Consider the following 14,338-nt stretch of genomic DNA (forward strand, 5'->3'; position numbering starts at 1 on the left):
ACGCTGAGGACATCTGTGATTAGTTTAACCTTTCCTGTCTCCTACTCTTGTCTCCTCAGCCAATATCCACAGGACAAAGCCTCGAGCAGATACAGACAGGCCTTCTGTCCAGATTCCATCTGAGGATTTATGACTTTTAAATATATAGAGTAAGAGTAATGCGCCTTTTCTGTTATGACATTAAAACTACAGTTGTTTTCGTCCAAATTTCCATTGTAAAAAAGAAAGTGACACATCTTCCAGGATCTCTACTAAACTCTAGAAAAACTTGCGGATTTACAAATTGTACAACAACAATTCTGTGAAACGTTTATGCTGCCCGAAGATCTCTACATGCTCTGGAGGGGAATCGTATCTGCCGACAGGGTGGGGACGGCATTACGCACAAAGAGGGTGACATCAGCATGCAGAGCTCTGGAGACAATCCAGAGGTTCTCCAGATGCACAGTGCTTTCATTCAGGCTGCTGAACGGACTCAACCAGGGAGGGTGTCACATCTGACGACGCTGGCTCGACACATTGAGAATGCAAAAGGCGGCTGACTGACGTCATAGGATCATTATGCGTTCCAAGTTAAGCTGATTTTCTCTGTCTGAAGACCCGTCCTCTTGTGTTGATTAGTGTATGCACCTACTACATGTTTATGCACTCATTGGATTTTCTTGCCTTTACAGACGTGCAGCAAATGAGCTTCAATGAAGACAGATTATGTGGAATGTATTGTTAAACTATTATTCAATTCGAGTGAAAAAATCAAATAGAATCAACTTAATAAGTAATGCGTATAATGTGTGTATACTTAATGACATCATATGTGTCCATGTTATTAATGTATTTTAAGCAGCTGGAGTGTAATTTAAGATTTTGTTTCATCGTGTGTTTTAATTTGTTACAGACGACAGCATTAGTGTTGAATGTTGACAACAATAATACGACAAATAATGGGTAACGGATCATGAGATAAGGAAGAAACTGGGCTCGGGAGTAAGCACGGGGGGCCTATTAACCCCCTGTGGCACCCCCACTCTGAGCACGTGTACAGGATTCCTGCGATGGATTATTACATGGCCCCATATTCGCTGATCTCTAATCTCATTAAGTACAATTTAATTAGTTTTTGACACATCAGCCATTTGGAATATAAGGCCCAGATTAAGGCTCTTATTTGATCGGTTTGAAATCTGCTTTTGAGCCGGTGGGGGTCCGGGGCCCGCCTGGTAATAAGACGCGTTAACAAAGTTTAATTCACCAGCATATTTTTCATCTTACAATTGCATCTTTCATGCACAGATGCCTATATTCGTTATTCATATCAACATGACCCTTTGTCTCTCACACAACAATATTTCCCTCTTATTAACTGTGTAGTTGGGAGTCAATAATCCACCTATTATCTTGTCACAATAATAAACAAACCATCCTCACTGTATTCTGACAGCTGGCCCCGTGCATGACACAAGATCGACTACGAATGGGCTTTAAAACAATAACGATAACACAAAGCTTCTCTCCGTTATCTGCAGTGAAAACACAATTGAGGATACGTGGTTCCTGACACAGCTGATGGTGACTCGCAGCCCCACAGAACAGCAGCATGCCCTGACTTTATAAAACATGCGCTGCACTCAATGAGTGTTTGGGTGGAGGGGGGCATCTTTCAGCTGCAGCTCCGTCCCGGGACGTCTTGGGGAATACGAGAGACTTCAGACACATCCACAAGGAAATATAAAATGCAAAGATGCTGCCAGAAATAAAAGGCAGGACAATGAAACCACTGTGTGAGGAGGGATTGGGGGGAGGGGGGGCGGCTCACAGGGAGTTCATTCGGCTGATCGGTTAAGTAACATCTGTGAAATGAAGTTCTCTTGAGCAAAAGACACCGCATGGAGTTATGGCCCTCACAAAGCTGGAGTGGAGCAACACATGTGTCTTTGTGTTTTAATTAAGGGCTGGAGACTTCAGGGATTCAAACAAGCAGAGATATTGAGGCTTAAGTACTACGCCCTCTAGTGTCTGGAGGATAATGCCGCTGGACAACAGACAGTTACAACTCAGTTCTCCTTTCTTTGGAATAACACCAATAAGGGATTCTTCAATTAGAAGTTTATTTCATAGAACCTGAAATGATTTATTTCAAGGAAAAGAATAACTTCGTTTCGTCAATAGCATTTATCAAGAGGCAAGTTTATTTGCACCAATTATATTAATCAAACCAACATTCAGAAAAGGACAATTCCATGTAGTCAGCCCTTTAATACCTGTATGTTTATTTACACCAAAAGAACAGTGCCCTGCATTATGCGGCGCAGCATGGCTAGAAGATTAATCGAATGGCACACAAATAGAAGGCATATAATGCAAGAGGCAGAGTATCAAACTATATTTATTGTATACAGTATAGGGACAACAAATAATGTACAAATCCCAAAACAAAAACTGGGGGGGGGGGATCTGCTGATGTCACCCTGCCAATCTAACTAATGAGGACACAAAAATTAAGGACATTCTTATAAAACAAGATTTCTACTTACCAACACACAAGAGTCAAACAAACTAAAAATGTTTGGGTAGATGTTGGACAAATGTATTCAAATTGGCAACACAACATTGACTCTATATATATTTATACACGGAGTGAAATATATAACGACTGGTGGGAGATTCTATTTCTGGACTGGTTATGGTGAATTATTTTATCCTGTAAAAAGGTGGAAAGAATCACACAAGAGTACTTCTTTGCTGTGTGACCACGTCACATCTACAGATTATGCATTAACCAAACGCTTTTGTAAAATAACTATTCATTTAGCTTTTTGTCCAGAAACATGACTGTACTATAGTTACCAATGAGTCAAGGGTGACCGCATGAGGTACACATCCATAGGAATCGCAGCACAAACCATTTTTCTTCTTGGCTATGTATACCTCAAATTATTTTGAAAGATCCTTAAAAAAAAAAAAAAAAAAAAAAACTAAGAAAGGGTATTACTTCAGAAAGTTGTCATTATCTATTCAATCTAGAGAGACACCACAGGCTGCCAGCCATCACTTTTCCACAAAGTACATGAATTAAAAATGGTTTGAGCCCACCCTGAATTTGAAAGCTCACAACATTTGGGAAAAGTTGAACACAAAGAGGAGGAAAAAAAAAGAGGGAAAGATTTTGGCATGTAGTTCAGCTTATTGTGTATGAGATGCATCTGGTCAAACATAAAAATAATGTAGTGGGTTATTTGTTTTCTTCATTGCAAGCCATTGCTATCTGAGACGTGTCCCTGCCGTGGACAATTTAAAGCATCCATTTATGTGAATAAAACACTTTTAAAAAAATTACCCTGCATCGCGAAGTTTGGATGTGGCGCCAAATAAAGAACCTTCTTCAATTCTAAAGAGCCTGACCGAGCACAGTGGAGAGAGGGCGGGGGGGGGGGGTTGAGAGAAAACAAACACAACAGGAAAATAATGTGGATGTTCTTCCAAGAGTCCACATCCGACTTAAGAGACGCCTCCTGTCTGTTGTTGAAATACATCAATAGTGTCCTCATCCTCCATTTCCAGCTGAAACAATCAAAACAAATATTATTCTACAGAAAACATTTTTACCCTCAGAGTAGAGCTGGTATAGAGCATTCAATACCGACAGCACAGTGCCATAAGCACCCATGGAATGTTCTCGTGAGCGCCCTGCTACAAATCAATATTTTAGACACAATGTAATCTTTGTTTCTAATTTGATATACATTAAAAAATCAAAAGTGTTGAAGAAAATGATTTAGTCTGTGTCAATACCAAAACTCTGGTGTACTTGTACGATCTTGGGCAAATATACATTTCTAACAAACCTTAAATTGACAACCTTGTTTAAAGTGGGTTTTACACATTTTCACCTCTTTCCAACAAATATGGCATCCAGACCATCAACTTAAAAGTATTTCTGTTGCCAACTACATGTTCTTTTAAACAAGTGTGAGCTCAGCATCCAAACCAATTTGCAGGAGTTTGACAAAAAAAACCTATGTGCTTTCTTGTCAAAGTTGTCTCTTAATGGCCAACATTCAGCCTCAGTCGGTTGAAATTAAACAAAATCCCCTACTAGTGCTGTTAAAGCTCACCAATGAAAACTTGCATATACACACATGAAAATGTCAAAATGATTTGAGGTGCGTTATATTTCTACGCTCCAAAGCTCAAGAGGAGTAATAGCGCACACCCATATGACCAGTTTGCAGTGTACAAAAAGGTCCAGGATAAGAAACATTACCCACTTCAGGCATGAAATAGGAAACAACAAGTCTGACCAATAAAAATCACTGAGTTACCAACCTGTGAAGGCGTGTCCGTTTCATTAATGGGCTGTCCATCAAACCTAAAACGTATCTGACGAATTGACAGTCCCTGTGAAAGACACGGCAGGCAGAAATAACATGAGACTTTGAACAGAGTTAGATAGCAATAAAAGGGATTATTTGTTCAAAGTCAAAAGTCTATCGTTATCGTAGGAAAATACAGGCTTAGGTTGCAGTCACTGCAGTTTTCAGAATCACGTTACCTGTCTTTCGCAGTATGCTTTCATTAGTTTGCTGAGTGGAGTGTGCCTTTTGATTTTGAACTGTACAACTGAGCCATCCTGACCAGCCACCTTGAGGTTAATGTGGTCGTTTTCTGTCTTCACTCCCTCCTGCAACGAAAACACTCATCAGCGGAAGCGACACCCAGCGTCAAAACAATGTTATTTGCATACGTTTGAAGTCAAAGTTAGATAATAAAAAATAAAAAAAGGTAGCTTGTTGCAAGTACAAGAAAGTGCACGGCGTTACACATTAATCAGACATCAACTTGTACAAGTGAGGTGGCCAATCAGGGAGAGGACGATCAGACAGTGTGCAGGATGTAGCCGGCTCCTTCCGGAGAGGCCTGGTCCCACAGCGGCGATGCGAGCGAAAGCGGACTCTCATACGGCAAATATGTCACGACTGCAAACAAGTCCGTCCAGCTGGCGGAACGATATCCCCCCCCCGCTTACAAAATGTAATACATGAATCGTTGTGCTCTCAACATCCGAAGTCACAAAAAAAGCAACCACACACCAGGCCACCCCGATCCGTTAATCTGACCCGAGTTTATCTGGAACACCAGTGGCCGGGAGAATGACGTCCATCTGCAGCTAACGGCTAGCTTAACCAGCCAGCTAACGCCAGTTAGCCACCTTAACGCAGGCTGAGAAAGACACGATTAGTCCGCGGGGCGGGCTTCGCCGTGTAAAACACACCGCGCACTCCTTTGGGGGTTCGCCAGGTGGCTAGCATAGCAAGCTAAGCCGTGTTCAAACTGGCGCAGAAAGCCACAATGGCGCAAATGAATGGCAAAACATAAATCGAGCATTTCAATTGAAAATCTTTGATGCCGACGTTAGCAACGGTTTCTTAATTCAAAAGTCAACAAAGTGGGAGCATAACAGTAGCGATGCTTGTTTTCGTGCGAGTCTGCAAAACGCAAAACTATGCGTCGAAAAAGAAAAAGATAACAACCTTTGTTTTCTCCGCCGACCCGCTCAAAATGCGGTAACTGTAGCCTGGAAGCACGGCTAGCTTAGCAGAACATGCTAGCAGACATTAACTTGCAGTTAGCATCATTAGCGACTGACGGCTACCGTGTAAAAATGTTGCCTCGAATGAACTCAGTAACATTACTGACCTTTGGCTTTTCTTCAGACATTGCGCTATTCTTTTCGGGGTTTAGTAATAACGCAGAGACAGACTGTTTGCGGCGAAGACGGGTTATCGGTTTCTCCGGCGTTTCGCTTGAAACAGGAGCGCGCACAGAAATTTAAAATACAATTCGACGAAATTGGTCACGTGGTCCACCTTTCCTCGGGGGCGCGGATACGTGAACGCGCAAGCTAATTTGCGCATGCCCGAGACCTAGGTGAAACAAAAGGGCCGCTTGGCAAAGCCAGGCTCGAGTAGAGACCAGCGGCCGCCGTGAACATTGAACGGAAGTCACAGTGAGAATTATGAACCACAACAAAACAACCAAGTCAATTAAATTAGAAAAAAGCAAGTTGTTTCTTTGTAATTTTATATTCCATATTGTCACAACTAGTCCCTCAGTTACTTATAAAACATTACTCATACGTTGTAGACATGGGCTGAATTTTTTTGGGGGATTTACATTCATAGCAGGATATAAGACTATTATATTTTTCTATGAAATATTTGAAGGGGAAACTATACTGAGAAACTGTTGCATGCATTGAGTCACTCCTTTTCTGGTAGGGGGTCGATCAAGGAGGATTAGGTGGAAGCACACAGATAACATTGATTTAATCATGAGAATAATCTTCCCATAGTCTCTTAATTCCAAAAAGCTTCTTTGTCCTCACCTGTTTCTATGTGTGTTTTGGGAGGAGTAGGGATTGAGGTCAATGGGGAAATTGTAAATTTATGAACTAAAGTCACAAAAATCGATTTCATTTCAATTTATTTTTACAAAAGCGGCAACAAAATACTTCTTTCACATTTAGTTACATTTGTTTTATCCAGGAAAGTTCTTAAACAAATTCTGAAGGCAAAAGGTGTTAAATTAGTTACATGTGACAAATGAGCTTTTTATATAAAAATAAATGATGTCCTTGAGACATGAATTAAAATCAGTAAAATAGTGTGTGTCATAATATAGTATGACAACAATACTGCAAGTTTTAACAGAAGCACCACAAGCTCTTATCCACTCTTGAGTTATATACATCTAGAAACAGTGCATTTTATGGTAAATTAAACAAATGTTTGTGTATCATGGTGGAAATTTTGTTTTGACTGATTTGCCACATCTATGTTTCTTGTGTTGACAGAAAAAAAGTTAACTGAACACATTGTAATATAATAATTTATACAGAATTATGAATCTGGTACAACAACAGAGAACAACGTGTATATAATATAAAACATTAGGTGAACAGAACATTTTTACATGTATAGTGCACAAACTAATTTCAGAACATATTGGTGTTTTTTGCAGGCATGAAATCAAATAATCTGTTTCTTATATGCTACATATGTATTCAATGTCACTGGCATCAGTAAAATCTCCTTAAGCAATTTACTTATGGCATCATGGTGAAAATCCTTCTCACGGATTGTTCATTCGGGCGTATGGATTATCCTTTGCTATACCTGTACGAAACAAAGAAGAACAAATCTTATAACCCATTGTATGGCTACAAGCAGGGCAAGCGTGTGGTACTGGAGTACGAATTAAAAATATCCAATTATTTCACTGGCTCCATGCATTTACATAGTGGGTTCAAAACAAGTAAATTACTTGTCTTCAAAAACCAATAAGCATCTGACTTGTATCAGCTTTTTTCAGTAGATGGCGCTACTTGATCAAAATTGTTCTTTTTATTTAGACTCTGTTTATGAAGACTTTTGAGGATTTGTTCCTAAATTCCTCAGCTCAGAATCCATTACCCTAATCTTATTTTCTCAATCTTATTGTTTCATTTCCCGTTATGCATTCATTTTGCAACTCTTTTATTGAGCATGCAAGCAAAGCTTTTGGAAAAAAAGTATATTTGATATTCCAGCTTTTACATCCCACTCAAAACACACAACCAAGCTATTGGTCTCACCGTATTTCTGCCTGATTTCATCGTGTCTCAGCTGCATTTCTGTTCTCCTGGGAAAAACAAAGACAAGTTGTTGGACAGCAGAGAACACTGGACACACTCAGGCCTACAGGGTTTGTACTGCTGTAATATACCGACGGTTGTAAATATCCCCAACAGTTTCTTACTTCACATTCTGACGGCTCTTCCTCGCACGGGTTTGCCGCTCCACTTTAGCGTCTTCTCTCTTACTCCTAGAACATACAGTTTTATAATAATTCATGATTTTCTTCTAGCCACATACAACATTAGAAAAATATAATATATATATATATTATTGTTATATTCCCACATATTTTAGAAGAGACTCGACTACGGCTAAATAATAAGATCACTGGTGTGATTTTACCAGCTGAGCTGCAGTTAAATATTCTGTCAGGCCTTTGGAGACGGCGGTCTCAGCCCGGGGGCGAACAAAAACAACCCTTTGTGTTCCCCGTCCTCCTCCTTCCATCCTAAACCAGACATTTCACAGCCAACGCCACGTGATTCGAGTCTCACCCGATTCTTTCACACTTGCAGCAGCAGCAGCAGCAAACGAGAATGGCGATAACGAAGACGCCACCCAGCACTGACATGGTGATGATCAGAATCTGGAAGTTCACTGGAAATAAAAAGGAAGACAAAGAGGGAATAAAAAACGCTACAGAAAATCACTCAATGACGAGCGCTGCGTAATATTGCAAATCCTATTAAATAGACACTTCTACCCCTTTACATTTTAAAGACTGGTAGATTTATTTGTAAAGACTTGTGTTGAAATAGGTTTTTGGATATTCACTTTACTATCAAGTAAGAAAGCAGCAGCACATCATTACTAATTGGAATATGTACAATATTGGAAATGTTGTCAAAAGGAACGTCAAACAAACCAAGATGTGAGAGCTAAAAACTAGTCAGTCTTACCCCAACACAAGCCCCATCGTGCGTCATTCAATGGACACACACTGCTGGGGGGCAGGATGTTCCTCACTGGATAGTCGATGCATTGTTTGCTGGGTGCGCACCACAAGCACTGCAACGAAAACAGCACCAAGAACTGGGTTCAGTGTCGTTATTTACAGTAATACACCAATTACAAGGATGAAACCAGTTACAGTATTTGACTTACGGTCACATTCCGCAGGCATTCAGCACAACTGGTGTTGGACCTCAAGGCACAAGGAGCTGAAACGTTGTAAAAAAAATAACAGTGTTATATTATTATATGGCATATTTGCCTCCTTTGTATTTCATAGGATCAAGCTGTTAACTTGATGCCCACAGTAACAAATCCTCAATAGAGTTCAAATGAACTTTTCTGTAGTCATGTGACCACCTCCTGACCTGACGTTTACTGGCGACACGAACACAAAGCTAAACTACAGATGGAGCTGATTTAAGAACAAACGCACAGACTTACTCGGAGCTGGAGAAGAAGTCGGCGTTTGCGCCTTTGTGGTCGTTAAAACGAAGGCAAGAACAAAGAGGGAAGCTCTGTAAAGTCCGGCCATGGTGAGACGAGGAGCGAGCCGCAGACTGCGGGGAGGAACCGCTCAAACTAACGTTAACGTTGACGTTACTGGGAGGGGCGGAGGGGTGCGGCGTGACGTCACGGACGCATGACGCTGGTGTCACGAGAGAAGCGGGAAACATCTCAGCCCCAGATAGGTGGTTGGAGAGAGGCCGCTTCAACGTGTTGTATTCAAAAATAAATAAAGTATCCTTTAATGATTTACTGATTAAATAGACATATTTATTTTAGCCTTTAATAAACAGTTGTTCCTCTTGCAGTGAGACACACTGCTTAGTCGGGGAATTACTGACAAGTAGTTGTGAAATCCCTTGTTTTGTTTTATAGCTGACTATGAACTTTTGCAGACAGCCGTTAACATCAGAGGACTCTGGACTTTTATTAATGTTCCTTTTTAACTTTTTTTTGACAGACTTGATGGCTTGTTGGAAAAGTTCATCCAAACCCCTTTTTATATAATTGTTTTTTTTTTTACCAGATGGCTAAAACATTTTTTTTTAAAGGTTCCTTTTCAATCACCTGGGAGTTTTTCCATCCTTTGCAATTCATCCAGATCATTTTAGTTCGCAGTAAATTAAAAACAAGAGCCCCGATATTCAATATCCAGTCCCTTTCAACATATTCGTGTAGCACGCAGACTCTAAAAGGATTCACTGTAACCATGTCAGATGAGTTCTCCACAGACAGTTTAGGTAACTCAAAGAAAGCTTAATCAGGTGTGTTTGACTGAAAAGTCAATTTTTTCCCCTCTGAGACATGGCAATGAGACAGTAATAACAAACACCAACAACTTTTTCAAATACAATAATTTATTAGAGCATCTTTAAATTCTGATATAAAACATTTTCAGATTTTCCGTCCGCAAAACAATCTGAAATCTCCGAAATACAGTCATCGTCAAATGGCAAGATCAGTCTCTGGTGTGGCCGCCGGCAGCTGACCAGATCGCCTAAGTGAGTACGATTGGAGAGCGATGGAAGACAGTGATGCGAAGTGAGGTAAATGCTAAGCTCAATACGTTTGGATCATACTCTTATCATGAACTATACGGCCTGTAAGTCAACTGGCGTAGGCATCCTTTGTGTTTGTTTACATCAACTAAGGGAAATGAGTTCAGTGTCGAGGGCAACACACTTATTTTGTGTTGACAAATGCTCAGAAACGGCACAAAATTGAGAAGATCAATAGTTATCCATGAACACACTTTCTGAATCTACATTTATGTGTCAAAAAATGCAAAAGAATATTAGAAAATCCAAAGTATAAGGACAACTGCATCAATACTTTTCCAGCACTTTTTTTTTCCCAATCCATTGATACTTAAATGAATAAATACCCCACCCGTCAAGGCCTTTGACATCACTGAGAAAAACACACTCTTTATACACAGACACACTGAACAACACTATCCCACTTGTTTCTAAAAACACAACCTTGCACATCAGTTTGAGCTGCACACACTCAAGTCACAATACACGTTCTAGATGACACAGATCAACGAAAAGTTTGTTTTAGAAGAGAACTATATTCTGGTTGGATTGATTTTTAGTAATCATGCATTTTGAGGAAATACTTGACTGCGTTGGTCATTGACAATGCATCTCCACTGATGCAGTGGTTATTCATGTTGAATTTTCTTTTTTAAAAGGTAGGGAAACACGTGTGTAGCAAATACACCAGTGGAGGCCATGATTACCACTGACCAATATACTCAACACCTCCAAATGTATGAACCATCCCTGGAAGGCATACACACTTAATATTTTAATCCAGAATATCTCAAATAAAAATCTTAAATAAGGCAAGAGGAGGTGTATCTCCCTTGGACAGTTGCAGTATATTACACAGAAACCTGAGGGAATCTCCATGAAGGAGAACATTCATTACGGGGCACAACATCTGCAGGAGAAACACTTGGTGACAAAAGATGACAACTGGTTTGGTTGTCACTGTCACAATATCATATTTCTAGTTTGGGTGCATGTTTAGAGAAAATATACATTTTTAGAAATGAAAAAGTCCTAATTCAGATATTCAATAAATGTCTGAATAAAATTCAGGACAGCGTCTAATTTTCTTGGGTATTTAGCTAAAGAAATCCACAAAAATATGAGAAAAATAGATTTCAAGTAAGATGTGACATACAAGCAGTGTGAGTAATGAGACTGCATGGAGAGCAGCAACAATTTGGACGACTGTGAAGCTTAAAACGGTTCAAATGCTTAATTCCCACTTTTATCCAAAGCAGTAGATCCATTTCCTTGTGTCTTTATTGAAAGGAATCTTTCTGAATGGAGTTGATCTGCGTTGCTAAGTAGCCAGTTAAATGCTATGAAAAACTATCTCTGTGGAGGTGATTTGTTCATTTTGCCATTTATTCATCTCCTCCCCACTCTTGCTTGTTATCTGTCTGGTCTGCTGTAGTCCTGTAAGTCAATCACCGGATCCAGTTGGTTCCATAGCTGGACACGGACTTGACGCTGCAGCGCTTCTTCACGATCATGTTTATGTAGGCTTTCATAATCTTCGTGATCTCTCCAACCTGGCGACGCACAGATGAAACACACATGTCAGCTGACATCCCGTTTTAAACAGACACAGTCTGACACCGACAGCAGAGGCTACGCACCTGCGGCGTTTCAAAGAGCATCTCTCTCTCGTCCACAGTGATCTTGTAGGTGCAGGGCTGCGGAGCGCCAAAGAAAATGATGTGCTCATATGGGAAGGTCTCCAGAGGCTTGGGCTCCCCTCTCTTGTAGACGGACACATTTTCAGCGCTCACGCTCAACCATAGATCGTGAGGGAAGCCGCCTTCTTTGCACTAGAAAGACGCAAAACACAGAGACGTCGTAAACATGGTCCAACGTTTGCTTTGGGCTGGCAACTTGGGACGCAGTGATCTGACCTGCTCCGTCAGTAAAGAAAAGACGCGAAGACCTACCTCCACGTCGAACAGCGTGGATCCATATCCAGGCCACTCCTTGATGACGGTCATGTATCTGAGCATGGCCTGGTGTTGGTCCAGACCACTGAGGCGGGACCATTTCTCCACGATGCTGGCCCTGGTGGAAGACATCTCCTCCTTTATCCACATCTCCAGCATCTGCTCCTCCTCCATGCGCTGCTTCTTCATCGAGCCCGTCTTCAACCCCCGCCGCAGGGTCCCGTCCAGGAAGCTCGTCCTCCGACGCTCCAGCGTCTGGCCCGACCCCGAGGCCCCGCCCACCTTGGTGAACTGAAGGATGCGACTGCGCAGACGTCCCACGGGATAGACGCTTTCCAGGCTCCAGGCGACCTTCGCTTTGTCGCCAAACAGAAACTGCAGGCGTAGGGCGGCCAAGTGCTGCAGGGTCTCCTCGCGGGCGGGGAAGTGGCCCCGGGTCAAACTCTCGTGGGCCTGGAGGGACAGCGTTAAGGGTGGTCATCGTGAGCACGAACTCGAACTGAAAGGAGTCGATAAAGTGCAACAGGATGGGTAAAACGCACCTGCTCGAACATGAATGCAAACTCTACTCCCTCTTTAAGCATGCTCTCCACATCCAGGAAGCAGTAGAGTTTAAAATAGAGTTTCCATTGGCCTTCATCCTCAGCATCCTCACTGCCAGCATGTCTGGTGGAAAAGCCACAAAACCTGTCATTGGCAGATGGGTTTTGGTCTTTTCTCAGCAGCGAGTGTTTACAGGGTAACTTATTTGAATTTACAGTTGCATATAGTGCGTGATTGAGGGTAATCCGTAACATACCTTTCAAATTTAGCCAAAACATCAGCCACAAGAACCCTGCTTTCTACAGCTCTGTCGATGGTGTCGTTGTGTTCAAAGAGTGCAAACATGTTCCTGCTGTCCTCCATAGCCAGACCTCGGATTAGCTTCTCCACCACCTGGACGAAGCGAGCCAAGACAACCACAGTCACAGTGATATCAGCGTTAGTGTAAATTACCCACAGTGCCATCCTGCAGAGGGATATTCCAAACTGCTCTGTCACCTCTCCAGCGGTGGTGTGTGAGTTAATGGAGATCTTGCAGGAGCCTCCTCCGTGGCAGTACACCGTGGTGGTCATTTCCTGTCTGGTGAGCAGTGCCATGATTTCCTCTTGAGAGGGAACAAACTCTCTGTTCTTGGTCTTCTTCACAGACTCCCCGATGAAATGGGCGAACATTTCAATCTCGGTGCCCGGAAACAGCTCCTTGATCCTGGAATCGCACACAGAGAGACAATAAAATAGAAGTTCCAACCCGCCGTAATCGCCGACCGTAGGATCGGTGCCCAGAAACAGAACGCACCTTTTGATGTGAAACTTGAGGTAGCGCAGGATGCCTCGGCTGGGCAGGAAGGTGCAGCACATGCAGGCCAGGAGATGCCAGTGGGCGCGATTGGCAGGACTGTTTGGGTGCGGGACGTGATTGGTTTGTTTGATCAGCTGACAGTAAACCTCGTCCCTTAATGGCCTCAAGTCTTGACAGGTCTGTAGGATTCCCTGGATGATCGGGACCGGGTCCGACACAGCTTCCATCTCCTGCAGTGAGTTGAAAATCTTCACCGCTTCATCCTGCAGGCTGGTATAACCCTTTTCCTTTTGCACTGGGAAAGACAGACAGAGGGGCTATTTCAAGTCCAGCCAAAACAGTTAAGGTGTTTTTCATCCAGGTAAACATACTAACTTTACTTTTTATCCAGTAATAATAGAATTACATTAGGACATTTTAAATATTGTGCTAAACGGTTCATCTTCCAACAGGACAACGACCCAAAGCACACGCCAAGATAACAAAGGAGTGGCTTCGGCACAACTCTGTGAATGTCCTTGAGTGGCCCAGGTGGAGCCCTGACTTGAACCCGATTGAACATCTCTGGAGAGATCTGAAAATGGCTGTGCACCGACGCTCCCATCCAACCTGATGGAACTTGAGTGGTTCTGCAAAGAAGACAGGGAGAAACTGCCCAGAAATAGGTGTGCCACGCTTGTGGAATCATACCCAAGAAGACTTGAGGCTGTAATTGCTGCCAAAGGTGCTTCAACAAAGTATTGAGCAAAGGCTGTGAATACTTATGTACATGTGATGTTTTCGTTCTTTATTTTTAACCGATCTGCAAACATTTGCAAAAAACAGTTTTCACTTTGTCATTATGGGTTGTTGTGTGTAGAATGTTGGGGAAAA

General features: G+C 42.0%; 3 protein-coding genes across 5 annotated transcripts in view; all 3 read right to left on the reverse strand.

Moving 5' to 3' along the window:
• Window positions 1-2,365: 2,365 nt before the first annotated feature.
• On the reverse strand, window positions 2,366-5,987 carry sumo3b (small ubiquitin like modifier 3b). The gene is made up of 4 exons (XM_040201668.2): window positions 5,695-5,987; window positions 4,550-4,678; window positions 4,324-4,395; window positions 2,366-3,558 (listed from the first exon to the last, which is right to left on the reverse strand). Exons 1-4 carry the CDS (start codon window positions 5,713-5,715, stop codon window positions 3,496-3,498), a joined length of 285 nt encoding a protein of 94 aa, XP_040057602.1. The 5' UTR covers window positions 5,716-5,987; the 3' UTR covers window positions 2,366-3,495.
• A 476-nt stretch (window positions 5,988-6,463) lies between these two features.
• pttg1ipb (PTTG1 interacting protein b) lies at window positions 6,464-9,233 on the reverse strand. The gene is made up of 7 exons (XM_040201667.2): window positions 9,069-9,233; window positions 8,778-8,833; window positions 8,573-8,681; window positions 8,168-8,270; window positions 7,795-7,860; window positions 7,631-7,677; window positions 6,464-7,172 (listed from the first exon to the last, which is right to left on the reverse strand). The coding sequence occupies exons 1-7, from the start codon at window positions 9,157-9,159 to the stop codon at window positions 7,129-7,131; spliced, it is 516 nt and encodes a 171-aa protein (XP_040057601.1). The 5' UTR covers window positions 9,160-9,233; the 3' UTR covers window positions 6,464-7,128.
• Window positions 9,234-9,970: 737 nt separating this feature from the next.
• Window positions 9,971-14,338, reverse strand: part of myo10l3 (myosin X, like 3) — a 44,103-nt gene continuing 39,735 nt past the window's right edge. For 2 of the 3 annotated variants that reach the window (XM_078091142.1, XM_078091141.1), the window contains exons 35-41: window positions 13,463-13,760; window positions 13,165-13,372; window positions 12,923-13,059; window positions 12,666-12,810; window positions 12,121-12,576; window positions 11,809-12,000; window positions 9,971-11,721 (exon numbers count right to left, since the gene is read on the reverse strand). In XM_078091142.1, the coding sequence (XP_077947268.1) occupies window positions 11,617-11,721; window positions 11,809-12,000; window positions 12,121-12,576; window positions 12,666-12,810; window positions 12,923-13,059; window positions 13,165-13,372; window positions 13,463-13,760 (1,541 nt within the window). In that variant the 3' untranslated portion in view covers window positions 9,971-11,616. The remainder of the gene's footprint in view (window positions 11,722-11,808; window positions 12,001-12,120; window positions 12,577-12,665; window positions 12,811-12,922; window positions 13,060-13,164; window positions 13,373-13,462; window positions 13,761-14,338) is intronic. The other variant, XM_078091143.1, reaches the window with a different exon arrangement.

This window comes from Gasterosteus aculeatus, chromosome 16 (genome assembly GCF_964276395.1).
Source record: "Gasterosteus aculeatus chromosome 16, fGasAcu3.hap1.1, whole genome shotgun sequence".
In the NCBI taxonomy this organism is placed as follows: Eukaryota; Metazoa; Chordata; class Actinopteri; order Perciformes; family Gasterosteidae; genus Gasterosteus; species Gasterosteus aculeatus.

Excerpts from the sequence above, each read along its gene's own strand:
- sumo3b (XM_040201668.2), bottom strand. The coding sequence starts at position 5,715 with ATGTCTGAAGAAAAGCCAAAG. Across the intron at positions 4,679-5,694 it reads TGTCTGAAGAAAAGCCAAAG|GAGGGAGTGAAGACAGAAAA; the intron begins GTCAGTAATGTT and ends TTTTCGTTGCAG. Across the intron at positions 3,559-4,323 it reads AAACGGACACGCCTTCACAG|CTGGAAATGGAGGATGAGGA; the intron begins GTTGGTAACTCA and ends TGATTGTTTCAG.
- pttg1ipb (XM_040201667.2), bottom strand. The coding sequence starts at position 9,159 with ATGGCCGGACTTTACAGAGCTTCCCTCTTTGTTCTTGCCTTCGTTTTA. Across the intron at positions 8,834-9,068 it reads GACTTCTTCTCCAGCTCCGA|CTCCTTGTGCCTTGAGGTCC; the intron begins GTAAGTCTGTGC and ends ACAACGTTTCAG. Across the intron at positions 8,271-8,572 it reads ACGATGGGGCTTGTGTTGGG|TGAACTTCCAGATTCTGATC; the intron begins GTAAGACTGACT and ends TTTTATTTCCAG.